This window comes from Saccopteryx leptura, chromosome 4, assembly GCF_036850995.1.
Source record: "Saccopteryx leptura isolate mSacLep1 chromosome 4, mSacLep1_pri_phased_curated, whole genome shotgun sequence".
Taxonomy (NCBI): Eukaryota; Metazoa; Chordata; class Mammalia; order Chiroptera; family Emballonuridae; genus Saccopteryx; species Saccopteryx leptura.
Genome location: NC_089506.1, coordinates 100,497,523 through 100,512,700, shown reverse-complemented (window position 1 = coordinate 100,512,700; position 15,178 = coordinate 100,497,523). Strand labels below are relative to the sequence as shown.

Genomic DNA, 15,178 nt, shown 5'->3' with positions numbered 1-15,178 from the left:
TGGGACTGGAAGGGTAGAAAGAGACAGAGCACAGCTGTGTTGCTGATTGTAGTCAAGATAAGGAGGAAGGTCTGAAACAGTGATAGGTGGTTGACCAGAAGGCTGGGAGATGACAAGAGCAAAGAGGGGAAGAGGCTGGTACATACTGATGTCAGTAATGCTACAGGAACAGACTTTTTTTGCAAGCAATGGAGAGATGAGTAATGGTCTGGAAGTAGCATGGGGGGCAAAGAGGATGTCTGTGTCACTGTAGGCACTGAGGGCTTGGTGTAATGTGAAAATAAAACAGCTCCTTTTAGGAGACTCAAGGGAAAAGCCCTGTCTTCAAGAGAAAGTCCTAGTTTCAGGTAATGCAGAGCTGAAGAAAATTTGCTTCTTTTTCTTTTGAAATAATTTTCTGCTTAGAGAAAAGTTGCTAAATAGTACAGCTTTTTTTTCCAGTAAACTCTTCACCTAGCTGCTCCCAATGTTAATATCTTATATAACCACAGTACAATTATAAGAGCCAGGAAATTATCATTGATAAAATACAGTACACTACAGGCTTTATTAGAATTTCACTAGCATCTACCCCAGGGTCCTTTTTCTATTTCAGGATCCAATTCTGGAATGCATAATGCATTTAGCTGTCATGACTCCTTGGTCTCCACCAATTTATGACAGTGCCTTATTTTCCCCTTATCTTTTGTGACCTTGGCACTTTCAGTGGGTAATGTTAGTTACTTTGTAGAATGTCCCTCAAATTTGGGTTTGTCTGATGTGTTCTCATGATTGGATTGAGGTTTTAAGTTTCAGAATACCAAGAAGTGATGCATGTCCTCAGTGCATCAATCAGAGGGAGCATGACGTTAATGTCTTTACCGCTGGTGATGATAACTTTGTTTATTAGGTTAAAGTATTCCCTACTGTAAAGTTATTGTGCTTTCCCCTTTGCAATTGATACGTTATAATTGGGGGAGATACTTTAAGACTATTATTATTCTAATATCCTGTTATCCTCAAACTTCTCCCCACAGATTTTAACATACATAGGATCTTGCCTGCAACAATTTTTACCTTAGTGTTTGCCTAATTTAAATGATTTTGTGTTTGAAAAAGATTTTCTGAAATGAGGTTGAGAGGTGGAATTGTTGGTTGATCTCATATCAAGAGTGTGCTGCTGGTGTGGAAGCATTTGGGAGGGTCACTGAGGTGTGTGAGCTACGGAGTGGCAAGTGCATAAGGCAGGGTCAAGAGGCTGAGTGATGATGGGTGAGGTGGGCCACTTGAAAGTGACTGAGGCAAACAGAAATGTGTGAGACAGGCTGGGACTAATACTCAGCTGTGGTTCTGAACTGTCCTTTCACAGAGTTAATTTTTAGCAAGAATATAAATTTGTATAGAGCAGCTTGGCACTGTCATGCATAATTTAAATGCATATATATATTTATAAGTACATATACTAGAAAACAATTCTACTTGTAGGTCTATATCTTAAAGAATTACTCATGCATGTGCACAAAGATGTATATACCAGGATACTCATTGGAAACAATATAACTCTCCATCACTAAGAGTAGTTAAATATATTATTTTTATCCATATTTTGGAATGCTATGCAGCTGCCAAAGGAATAAAGTAGCTATAGAGTAATAGGGAACAATCTCAAGGATATTGTTAAATTTAAAATAAAGCAGTTTTGCAGAACAAAATATTATGGTATTTCAGTTACAAAAATAATCTCTATTAGGGTAAGAAAGGCTATGGTTAAAAAAAGCAGACACTGGATTTTAAGTAACTTAAAGAGCAAAAAGTATAGCTTTCCTGTGGAATGGTCCAAGAATACTGTTTGAGCCAGCAGGCTGGCTCTCTCTCCTCCTCAGGCAGCAACTCAAAGTGGGGCTCTACCAAGATTAGCAAGTAATTTCCAAGCTCACTTTGGGTGCTGTCATCAGACAGAAGGAGAAAAGAGCATAAAGAATCATGTGGGCCTGACCAGGAGGTGGCGCAGTGGATGGAGTGTCGGACTGGGATGCGGAAGGACCCAGGTTCGAGACCCCGAGGTCACCACCTTGAGTGCAGACTCATCTGGTTTGAGCAAAGCTCACCAACTTGGACCCAAGGTCACTGGCTCAAGTGAGGGGTTGCTCGGTCTGCTGAAGGCCCACGGTCAAGGCACATATGAGAAAGCAATCAATGAACAACTAAGGTGTTGCAACGTGCAATGAAAAACTAATGATTGATGCTTCTCATCTCTCTCCATTTCTGTCTGTCTGTCCCTGTCTATCCCTCTCTCTTACTCACTCTCTGTCTCTGTAAAAAATAAATAAAATAAATAAATAAAAAATTAAAAAAAAAAAAGAATCATGTGGGAGCCCTGCTCAGTTGGCTCAGTGGTAGAGTGTTGGCCAGCCTGTAGATGAACCAGGTTTGATTCCTGGTCAGGGCACACAGGAGAAGTGACCATCTGCTTCTCTACCCCTCCCTTTCCCCTATCCCTCTCTCTCTTTCTCTCTCTCTTTCCCTCCCACAGCCATGGCTCGATTGATTTGAGCATGTTGGCCCTGGGGACTGAAGATGGCCTCATGGAGCCTCCACCTCAGGTACTAAAAATAGCTTGGTTGCAAGCATGGCCCCAGATGGGCAGAGCATCTGCCCCAGATGGGGGTTTCTGGATGGATCCCTATCAGGGTGCATGAGGAGTCTGTCTCTCTAGTTCCCCTCCTGTCACTTGGAAAAAGAAGGGAAAAAAAGAATCATTGGGAAGTTACTGGTGTGTCACATCAGGCTTGACTCCTACTTTTGCTTACATTCCATTAGCCAGAACATAGATAGGAGGCCACACATCATTGCAAGGGAGGCTGGGAAATGTAGTGTAGCTACATGTTCAGAAGTTGAAAAACACATTTTGGAGAACAGCTGGCATTCCCTGCCTTACCTTAATTATTGTCCTCAATCCAAAGTAAACCACTGTTCATCATTCTAAATAGATATTTGTTAGTTAATAGAAGACCAGTCATGGCATTTGCCTCTGGAAAAGGAGTTAGGTGGAGAGGGAAGTTAAGCAGGATTTTTACTTTTTATTCTTTCTGTTTTTCTATTTTCTATTTTCTTAAATTATGTTTTGTATTACTTTGTAATTAAAAATTAAAGCAGCAGAGACCAGTTAACGAGAGGAAAGAATCGTTTAAAGTATGTGGGGTAGTTTGGTTGCTATGATTAAGTACAAAATCTAGCTCTTCTGATGTTACAGCCTCACATTCGGGCTTTGTTTCATGTCTCTCATTCTTAAAGTCTTTTAAACGGAACCTGTGTATCTATTACAGTACATTTTCCTTCCCTTTGCTTCTTAACTGGGCTCTGTGTGTTCTTATCGGTGTGCAGAGGTCTTTGTTCACACCTGGTTATACAAAACTGACTCAGGCAAAGTAATACCTATTTAGACTATTCTATAACACATATTTTTAAGCACAAAGCAGAGGAAATATTTGTTGCCTGCATGAACCCGTGTGTGAGTGGAAGAAGGGTTACTTGCTCACACAGACCTCATGGTGGCAAAGTTCAGGTTTGTGAAGCTTTGCAAAATACAGGGAGAATGTATTATTCGATAGTACTTACACAGAAGGTTCCGAAGACACACAGAGGCTTTGCTTTGAAATGTGTTGTCTAATAAGAATTATTCCTAAGTCAGAATAATGGGGATCAGAGATACCTCTGTGTATTAAATATCCCCATGTACTGTTGTAGTAGTTCACTAGATCACCAGGGGTGCTTTAAGAAACGCAGATTCCCAGATCCCACTCCAGACACATCGAATTAGAAAGTCCAAGTCTTGAGTCCAGTAATTTCTAGGAAGTGCCACAGATGATTCTCAATGTGCCCGCTCACACAAGTCTTCCTACTGGCATTTGGGAAATTATTTGTCTATGGAACCCAGAATGGCGTCTGCCTAGCCCTCCTAGTAAACGCAAGTATTGGTGAGATTGAACAGCTTTTCCCATGGTTACTGCTCATGAGAAGCAGTCAGATGTGATGACCAACAGCATGGCCTCTGGAGCCAGGCTGCCTGGGTCTGGTTCTGGCTTTGACATTTAATTTACTAGCCATATTGCATGACTTTGAGCATTATAATAGGACTCTCACAAGGTTGTCATGAACAACCTTGTTAACTTGTATCATGTGATTAAAACAGGGCTTGACACAAAAGAACTACATAAGTCCTAAGCTATTGTTGTTGTTTTTATTATTACTAGTTATTGGGATTCTTCCTCTGTGAAGGACGTGTCAACCTTTTGCCCACTTTTCTATTGGGTTGTCGTTTTCTAATTGATTTATTGGATCTTTATATATTTTTTACATTGATCCTTCCATTATTTTTCTTCAGTTATGAGTATTTTTATCAGTTATCTTTTCATCTTATAGTGTCTCACCATTTATTTTCATGTATATATATATAATCATAAACTATAAAATGCTATGCTTTTATGTTTGATATAAATATGAAATATGATTTACTTTCTCTCTCTTGCTATTAGCTGGTATACACAAACCAGTAAAACAGCTTTTACTGAAACCCCTCTTCAAGACTAGAAACCAATCTTGCTTGTAATTTTTTTTTAATGAATATATAATTAGGACACACACACACCTGGACAGGCAGAAATAAAATCACCTGGTAACAGTCAGGTGGCCTTTGGGGCCATGGATGACCTAATTGTTTATTTGTTGGGGTTTTTTATTGTTTGTTTATTTGTTTTTGGCCAGCACAGCATTTGGCTGACAGTGTTTCAATTAATTGCCAACTTATTTCACAAGAATAGTTGTTAGCATTTTTATTATACAGACAGAAACTAGGACACCTGGAAATGCTGGCCTGTGTCCCCGTGGGGCAGTGAAGGCCTGGAGCTGAGTAGCAGGTGACCCCTTTTTTAGGGAAGATCATGTTCTGCTTTGTCAAAGTCCTGTCTGATCCCTCTGGTCTCATCCACAGTGACCTGAGTGGCGGTTGTCCTTAATCACTGAGCCCGAGCTCCTTTGCCCTCACCCCGGGCTCCCTTCACTCACTTGCATCCCCTGCCTGCACCTGCAGACATGCAAGTCTTTTGAGATGAGAGAAGGTAAAGCTGCCCCCTCTACTCCCAGCAAGACAAAAAATACCAGGGTTTATAACTGCTATTTTTTTCATTGAGAGTACCTTCCTAAGTATGACTGTTTAGCTTAAAATCTGTAGCTGAAACTTTTTATTAGAATGTTCCTATAAGCCCTATCATGGTGCCAAGTTGGCAGACATGGTAGCCAGGTAGAGAAAGGTGCTCAGCCCTGGAGTAGGATGAGTGGCAGGTGCCTGACTCATAAGCCGCTAAAGGTCTAAGTGAAGTTTTGATTCTTTCTCAAATGCTAAAATCCTAGTGTTCTTTTCTAACTATAAAAACATAGCCTTATAGGAACTGTGTTTTGCAATTCTGTGCTATTCTAATGAGCCAACAGACACACAGTTCACTGTCTGTGGCCTTTTCTGTATTTTTTGTTTTTTCAAAAGGTCAGATTTTGTTTTTTTATTGATAAATCTTCCATTTAATGATTTTAAATATGCCATCATACCAAATAGAACAAGTCACATTCTTTTCTTCTTTGACTTTCTCACAAGGCAGCTTCTCTTCCCAAATGCCTACCTGTTTTCAAACTAGACATGATTAACATTATTATTCACTGGGACTAGTGCAATTAGTGGTACTGGGGTACATTCCTTACTCTGGGCCTAGTTAGTGCTTAGATATGACAAGAGGACAGCGCAAGGGTCACGTCTCCTCCCTTCTCCCGCCGTCCCCTCGCTCCACTAAGGTTCTGGAATAGCAAAGACCTGGATGAATTAGTGAGATTTCTTTTTTCCACTCTTCCTCCACAAATCTTAGCCTCCTCTTATATACTTTTGGAATTGATCACCTACATTGAGAAATTGTGCTCTTGTGTATATTACTCTATGTTGTATTATTTGAGTAGGAAAGTTGCTATAATAAACAGACCTCAAAATATGTAATAGCTTGAATACTATATATTTTTTCCTTGCTCATTTAAGACATGGGTGAAGAGGCTTAAGAGGAGGCCCCCTCCATTCAGATATTTGGGCTGCAAAACCGATATAGTCTTTCCCATCTTCAATAGATGACTTTCAAGTTTGTGCTGGGGGTTGCTTCCTTTCCAGGCAGCAGGAGAATAAACTATGGAGGTGCATGCATGGGAAGTTTATCATTAGTTAATTTAGCTAATAAAGTCCTGGAAGTGGTGGTCTATGTCACTTCATCTCACAGTCCAACACTCAACCACATGACCCTATACTACTAGTAGGAAAATCCTAGTTAACTGGGTAAGTTGGAACTTGTCTTGTTTGTATAGTTAATCACTTGGGAGTAATCCACATTCTTTATAGGCACTTACTCACATTCCTGTGACAGTTCTGTGGCCTTGTCATTATGATTTAATCTTGTTGCACAAGTGGGGCAGTGACATGGGCAGAAGCACCAGGCTGGTGGTCAGCTTCCTGGCCAGCTTTGTGCTGGAATTGTCAGGTAACAAGCAACCATCAGAATGCAATGCGGGACTGCCATTCAACTTGTCTGAAGTTCCTTCCTTCCTTGCTTGTCATGGTGCTTCTTTTTTACTGCTTTTGTCTCAGTTTACACTCAGCTGAGGATATTCAGAAATCTTATCCAAACCTCTAGCAGCTTTCTTCTCTTTATACTTTTGACTGATGACTTCATAAAGCTCCAGACACTGGGGCAGCTTCCAGACTCGGCAACTTCATTAGTCTCCTTGTCTATTCTTGGCAAGATAAACAACCCTAGACAAATGGAAAGGCTGCTTGTCTCCACCGCTGAAGCGTTGTGCTTCTAAGGGTTATGTACATCATTGAACCTTTAGCTCTTCCTTTCCCCGCTCATGCTTCTGACCTTGTTCAAATGTCATGTTCTACTTAAGCAATTATTTGAAGTGATGTTGGCACTTCTCTTTATTTTCTATTCCTTGTTTTGATTTCGCCTTGGTGGATATCATTTGTTTTTACCAGGCCATTTGTGTTTCCTTTGATGCCCGTGCCCAAAATGCTTGATGAGTTGGATCTCAGAACGAGACCTGACCTCTCGGGGAAAGCAGAAGGATACCAGGAGGGAAGCAGAGGAGGAGCAGGCTGCAGGGTCTGGTGCAGTATCAGTCAGGCCTCGACGAGGCGTTTGGTTGTGACTGTGGAATACAGGGGTATCCAGTCCCATAGCTTATATGGGGAAAGGATGAAGGAATGTAAATCAGTGGTAGGTAGAATGGGGCCATTAGGGAAGTAAGGGTCAGGAAACAATTCCGGTGTTCTATTGGCATGCATGAGAGGTGAAATTGGGGTGATGGTTTGTGCTTTTAAGGAAAAAAAAAACAAAGAACCTCTTATTAACTCTGAGGACATGCTTTGGCCAATTTTTTAGGTCAGAAATGCAGACCAGAACCACAGTACTTCCTACAAATAAAGTGTTGTGTGTGTGTGTGTGTGTGTGTGTGTGTGTGTCTGGAAGCAGAGGGTCCATGTTTGCTTTCAGAATTTCAAAGGGGTCTATGATCCAAAAATGGCTAGAAGTTACCAGATTAGAGGGTCTGTGTATCCTGAAAATAGTCAAAACCAGGAAGGAAATGAAATGAGCAGGAGAGAGAAGGTGAAGGGCCCAATGCAAATCCAGTGTGGAATGAGGTGTGGGGGATTAATGTTTTATCTGTAGGGAAGGCTGAGTGTCAAGCTTTAAATATTCAGATAGGAAATTAGGGCCCCATATTGTGGAATCCAGGAGAGCATTTATCTTCATGTCAAAGTACGTGAAGTAGAAAAATGAAATCACAATTTCACATTCCACAAACCTAGACTTAAATTTTTCAAACTGATATTCTTCAAGAATGCAGTTTTATAATAGCACTTTATTTTAGTTTTCTATTCCACTCAAACTAACCTTTTGTTTGACCTAAGATATTTTTAGGCATCACCCATACAAGCCTAGACTAGCATCCAAAGGCACAATAAATAATTATATTTCTATTTTTACGAAGGCCCTAACACCTATTTGTGTTCCTGCTAGCAAAACTGCTGAGTTCTTGAGCAGACTGGAGACAGAGTTGCCAAACAGAAGTACCTGTCAAATTGCTTGCCGTGACGTACAATCTTCAACTTGGGTAAGTGGAATGCCATGCAGGGCGCTATCTGGCATTTTTGAAAGAAGTTCAGTGAATGAAGATTAGGGTGTAGAGTGACCAACATAGAATATTATTGGAACTAAAAGCAGATGCCTAATCTGAAACTTCAGTTGTGGCTTTGGCTATAAAACAATGCTTGTATTTGTTACCTATGTTGTCGGCACCTGGACTAAATAAACATCCTCAGAAAAGCCCTTATCTCACCCAGTCACCCATATATCCATCCCTCAAATTTTTGTTTTGTTTGCTTACATAAGGTCTACTGAGTGCATATAATTTCTGCCTGGAGGGACCTTCGTCAAGTGAAGGAGAAAACCATGGAACTAAAGTAGTGAGTGCAGAGCATATGGTAATTAGAAAGCTGAAATTGAAACTATGAGTCAATAGAGTGAAGAGAGACATTCCAGGTGTCAAATTAAGACACAGAAGCAAGAATTAAGGTGTCATGTCATGGAAAAGCATGACTTGCATTTGGAAGCAGAGTTTGGTGTGGCCGCAGGGTACGGGAGAGGCAGTGCTGTGGTCTGGAAGGTAGAGCAGTGGTCCGGAGCCACGAGGAGAGTTCTTAGTAGTGGCAGTCTGGGTGGGGTAGTTCGCTGGGTGGGATGATTCTTCGATACTACAGGAAGTTTTGCATTCCTGACCTCTTGAGCACAAAATGCTAGGAGAATCTTCCAGACAATGAGACATCCAGAAATGCCCCACAGAGGGAGCTGGTAGAATTGGTGGAGCACCACTGCTGAAATCTGTATGTCACAGTGGAGAACTTGGACCTCGTGTTCTGAGGGCTGAAGGTAATGAAAAGTTTTAAATGGGGAAGGTTCAAGGTCAGATTTGTACCTTAGCTGGATGACAGTGGGAACTGTGTGAAGGATAGCTCTAAGGGCGTGGCGGGCAGAGAGGCCTCTAAGACCTTCCTGTGTAAGGCCAGGTGGGGAATGATGGAGACTGGAAGGAGGAGGCAGGGGAGAGGATGGAGATGAGTGTGAAACTGGCAGGGCTTGGTTATCGACCAGCTCACTGGGGATGACAAATGTAACTAAATGTACATTAAAAGTAAATGTAATTAAGGATGAGTCTGGGAAAGGGTTGTAGTTCAAAGAAAAAAATGGGTGTTAAGTTTTAAAAAGTCAGCATTTCCAGGATTTGGGCAGGTAAACAGTAAGTTGTTAGAGAAATCTGGATTTCATTGTTTTCCATGCACCCCCTTTCTCATTAGTAACCACACTTTTATAACATCAGGAAGACATTATGACACTCCTTAGGAAAAGGTCATTTTACTCTTACTTATGAACGTTTAAGTCAGGGGTCGGGAACCTATGGCTCGCGAGCCAGATGTGGATCTTTTGATGGCTGCATCTGGCTCGCAGACAAATCTTTAATAATAAAAAAAAATAACGTTAAAAATATAAAACATTCTCATGTATTACAATCCATTCATTTCCTACCGCTCATGTTCATGTTTGTGGATGGTTGGAGACAATCACAGCTGTCCTCCAGGACAACACCAAATTTTTATTGGATAATGCCTAACATACACAGGTCGTTGTATGGCTCTCATGGAATTACATTTTAAAATATGTGGCGTTCATGGCTCTCTCAGCCAAAAAGGTTCCTGACCCCTGCTTTAAGTGTTTCTTTTTTTCCCCTACTGCTAATGTAATGTTCCAAAGTCTGAATTTGCTAGTGTGGGCTCCTCAAGTCATGTGAAATCCATCACCTCCCATCATTGCTCTGGAAGAAAGGTTTAAGAAGCTGTAAGTAATAGAGTTAAATCATGTGTAGGGACAGTCTTTGACATCAGCCCAGCTGCCCTGTGGCAGTGATGGGGGAGGGAAAACAGGAGGTGGATAGCCTGATCAACTTTCTGTTTGGCTGCCAGGATGGTCCTGATTTCTGCTTAGAGCTTCCTGACTCCTGCAGCTTGATATACCTGGCGGAATTGCGTGTGCTTGTTCTATTGATTTTGGCTTGATTCTTCAGTTTAACAAGATCACCCTGAATTTTAATACTTCATCCAAAGCATTAGTAATGCCTCCCAGAGCTGCACGTTTTGTGGATTGATGAGTGCATTAGTCACTTGCTCCTCAGAGTTATTAATAGAAATATGGAATAGGATTGGATCCATGGTGGTTTCTTATGAACTATATTTAATAGCTGCTCCAATTTTGACCCCAAATTATTAATAATTTGTTGCTGTTCAATATAGTTCACTGACTTTTTACCCATAATATTGTCCTCTCACTCTGTCTAATCCATCTGCATAGAATCCCTTTGAGAATGCTTTGCAGAACCATTTCTAATGCTCTAGGAAAGTAAAATATGTACATTGCACTTTTGCCAAGTTTTGACACCTGTGTTTTGCCTTAATTATGGTCAACGTATAGGATGTGAATACCGTGTGATATTCATTATTATGGGATGTGATGAGCAGCAGGGTTTCAAGTGTTTTTTGAGAAATAGTTTCAATTTTACTACAGAATGCAACTTTCCTGAGAAAATTATTTTTCTTATGCTATTTACATGTGGATCTGTCATGAGCAGATAGGAATTTAATAAGTACTATACAATCATGTCAATGAAAAAGACTACAAGAAAACTCCTTTAGATGTTGCACTAAAGAACTTCAGACAAAAGATTGCATACCAAATGGTTTCCAGTGTCTGGTTTGCTACCATTGGCTTCCTCTTCTTCTAGAGAGAATAATAATTGTTAAAACTCTCATCTCATTGTTTCACTGCCCAGTAGCCCCTATATCTTCAAAAATAAGACCAAAGAGCCATAGCTTAACAAAAATTCCTACTGCTCCCTTCCCCCTCTCTCTATAGAACTAAAGTTTAGGTGTTTGCCACTCCTGGTATGGTCCATGGACCAGCAGCATGGGTATCACCCGGGAGCTTATAGACACGGAGACAAATCTCAAGTTCCATTACACCCTCCTCAGAACCTGCAGTTAGCATGGTCTGTGATGATTCGTGTGCACATTAATGTTTAAGGAGTACTGCTCAATCACTTACGTCTTTATGGCTATATCCTGTCACTTTCACTAACCCAAACACTTAGTGAAGTTTGCTTATTTTAATTTTTATTCATGTATCACATGTTCTTTAAAAAGTCAACGCTTAAGAGCATACTTCTCTTGCACACCTTCAATCACACTTTTACTACAACACTTTAAATTCCTGTATTAATGTCCCATCATTTATAAAGTAAGTCATGGGGATTTAATGTGTGGTATGGTGACTATAGTTAATACTGTATTGCATATTTGAAAGTTGCTAAAGAATCGATAATAAAAGTTCACATCACAAAAAGAGGTTTTAGAACAATGTATGGTGACAGATAGCTATTAGAGTTACTGCGGTTATCATTTTGCAATATATACAAATATTAAATTATTCTGTTATAAACTTGAAATTAATGTGATATTATATGTCAATTATACCTCATTAGAAAATTTCCCATTGCTGCTGTGACAAATTACTGTGAAGTTAGTGACTGAAAACAACACACATGACACGTTGTTCTTCAACAGTTCTGGAATCAAAAGTCAGGAAGATGTATGAAGGGGCTAAAATTTGGTGTCAGCCAGGCTGGTTCCTTCTGAAGGCTGTGGGGAGTCTGTACCTGCCTTTTCTGGCTTCTCATGGCCACTGTCATCCTTTGGCTCATTGGTGTGTGACTATAACACTCCCACCTCTGCTTTCATTCTCATGTCACCCTCTCCACACTCTGACTTTGCCTTTCTCTTCTAAGGACCGTTGGGATTGTATGCCGGGCCCACTTGGGTCATCCAGGCTCATCTTCTCATCTTAAGAACTTTATTTTCTGCAAATTCCCTTTTGCCCTGTCAGGGAACATTCACAGTTTCCTGGGGTTAGAACACGGACATCTTTAGGGGCCATCATTCATCCCACCATACTCCTTTCGCAGTTTCTTTTGTTATTTGACTCCACACATCTGTTAATGTGTACATTGCTATCTCATGATTAATCAATGCTAGGTCTTAATAATTTCTCTTCTGTTCTCCTAATACAACTATTCTATATTTAGTGCTTTTTCTTATTATGACAATGTAAATATTTTCTCACTGCCAAGCCAGTTACATTTTCTTTTTGTCACAACTTTTAAAAACATTGTTTCTTTTGAATTTTCTTAATTTCCTTTGAACATGTGGCTGTTTTCTTTTTCAGCTTTTGTGATTATGTACAAAGCTCCTCTTTGTGGCAAATTTCCACACAATTTCCATTTTGTGCCTGTTAGATAGCTCATCAGTGCCCAGTTTCTTGTCCTTTTGGAAATGTCCCTTCTGTTTCTCTCTTCCCTCCTACCTTAGCCTGAGCTGGTTGTTCTTTAGACCTCCTACATTGTTCCTATTCTTTTTTTCCTTTCTTTTTCTTTTTCTTTTTTATTAAGTGAGAGTAGGGGAGGCAGAGAGACAGACTTCTGCACATGCCCTACTGGGATCTACCTGGCAAGCCCTCTACTAGGGGATGCTTTGCCCACCTGGGATGTTGCTTCATTATTTGGAAACTAGCTATTTTTAGTGCCTGAGGCCAACTCACTCAAACCAATCAAACCATGGCTGCAGGAAGGGAAGAGAGGAAGAGAGAAAGAAGGAGGGGGTGGAGAAGCTGATAATCACTTCTCCTGTGTGCCCTGCCTGGTAATCAAACCTGGGACATCCACATGCTGGGATGCTCTACCACTAAGCCAATGAGCCAGGCAATTGTTCTTGTTCTGAAACTTTCCTTTGGCAGAATGGTTGGTTTTCAACTTTGTCTGCATATTGGAATCCCTGGTGCCATATCAGAGGTCCTGCTGTACTGTGGTCTGGGCTGCAGGGCTTTTAAAGCTCCCCAGTTCATTCTAATGTGCAGCCAAATGACAACAATTACTGCTTTCACGTCATCTGGGAAAAGGCTATTACTGCTGTCCCAAGTTGGGTCCCTGATTTCTGGGACTCATCTATAGTTGTGCTGTTTTTGCTGGTTTATTTTGGTGGAGCGTATTATTTATCAGCATCTCAGGAGAAGATACATGTTTAGGTCTTTGCATGCCTGAAATGATCTTTATTCATTCCTCATTCTCAGCTTGCAATTTTCTGGTCAGTATTACAAATTGGAAATAATTTCCCTTTAGAATTTTGGAGGTGTTGCTCTTCTAACCTTGAGTGTTGGTTCCTGGGGAATCAAGGCTGTCTGAGTATCAGTCCTTATATGAGGGCTTTCTTCCCCTTTCCTGGAAACACCATAACAGCGTCTGTCTTGTTTTCCCAGTATTCTGCAATTTCATAGTGATATATCCCTATGGAAGGAATATGTGGAAGGAAGTTTAATTTGGGGTCATTTTTTATACCATTTCAAGAATAAAGGAAACTCATCACTAGTTCTAAATGATATTCTTGTGTTATTTCTTTTATTTCTCTTCATTGACTTTTAATGGAATTCTTACTATTCAAATCCTAGGCCACCTGGATTTATCTTCTCACTTCCTTGTTTAAAAATACCACTTTTCTCCTCCAGTTTGTCTTTGACTACTCTTCCCCCTCCTCCTGTCCCTACTGAGTATCTTTGTTACTCCCACATTCAAAACACTGCTGATGCCAAACGGGTGGGGATTTTTCTCACACCAAGCAACTCTGCAACACCAGCTAGAATTTAACTCAATTGTGACACTGTCTGCCTGGAGATGGCATCAGTTCCTATAGGTTAAGGCAGTGGTTCTCAAACATTTGAAGTCAGGGTGCATTTAAAATCCTACAAATAATTGTAGGCACACTATATACAAATTTCTGAGAAATAAGTTATAGTAATTAAGTCAAATATTAAAGAAAAATAATAAAGTTCAAGCATGCTTTTATGGTAATTAAATGAAATAAATATGACAAAATTAAGTTTATTCTGACATTAAAAAACATTTTTATGTTACATTTTTTGAGTTATGCTTTTTAGAATTTATAAAAAAGAGGGGTTAAAAATAAAAAACTTATCTTTTCATATATATATATATAGATACATTTTTAATAAGATTTAGTAAATTTGGCAAGTCCTGGTGCGAATGTGTTAAGTTTTTTCATTCTTGTGTTTATGAGAAACATAAGCGTGATGTGTGCTAGCAATTTCTTCAATGTTTGGGCATATATTTGAAAGGCAAACTCTCATTTCCTCATCAATACATTGAAGAATTCCTCTCTTTTTACTCTTGTGTTGAGGGTAGAAAATCCTAATTCACATAAACATGTGAAAATTGTGGTAAAATGTTCAAAGCTTTTTTAGATATTGCCACATATTCTTCTTTTATAGAAATCCAAAAGGCTTCAAGAGACAATTTCTTATGTTTAATCATCAATTCACAATTAGTGGATATAGCTGACAGTTCTTCTTCTTCTGTTAATGTTAAACCTAAATCACTTGAAGCTTCCATGAATGGGTTTCTAATCCAATCCTATTGTTCAGTGTGAAGTGATGGAAAATGCTATAAATTAAATTCTGCCCATCAGCCTTCAAGTCCTATTTTATTTACACTTAACTTTTGCTCACTTCCAGAATCGGACTCTTCAATATCACACTTCTTTTTGAGAAATTTATCTATTTTATTTGGGTGTATTTATCTAAAAATAATATAATGATGTGTTAATAATAAATATAATAATGATATATTAACAAAAATCCGTAATGAAATGGTATAATAGAACACCTATATTTATTTTTATATCTGGGCACATGCTGCAAACCAGTGCAGCTAGTAATTCCCGGTCTCAAGTGGGAATGGTGCGGAATTAAGAAAATACGCAGAATTAAGAAAATACAAGGTTGGGAGGGCCCTGTAATTGCTGCTGGCAAGAACAAAGCGTGCCCAAATATCGCATCTTACTTTATTTATAGGGCAAAGTGAGGCCATTAGCAAATCTTAACTTTACACCAAAGGATAGAAGAAACTTGCCTCCAGTCTTTCCGGGGAACATGGGGGTTAG

At 39.8% G+C, this 15,178-nt stretch overlaps 1 protein-coding gene across 1 annotated transcript in view; it reads left to right on the top strand.

Moving 5' to 3' along the window:
• The window catches only part of EPSTI1 (epithelial stromal interaction 1), a 110,659-nt gene that overhangs the window by 56,471 nt on the left and 39,010 nt on the right, over nt 1–15,178 (top strand). Inside the window, exon 7 of the mRNA XM_066383714.1 lies at nt 8,088–8,181. Within this exon, the coding sequence (XP_066239811.1) occupies nt 8,088–8,181 (94 nt within the window). The remainder of the gene's footprint in view (nt 1–8,087; nt 8,182–15,178) is intronic.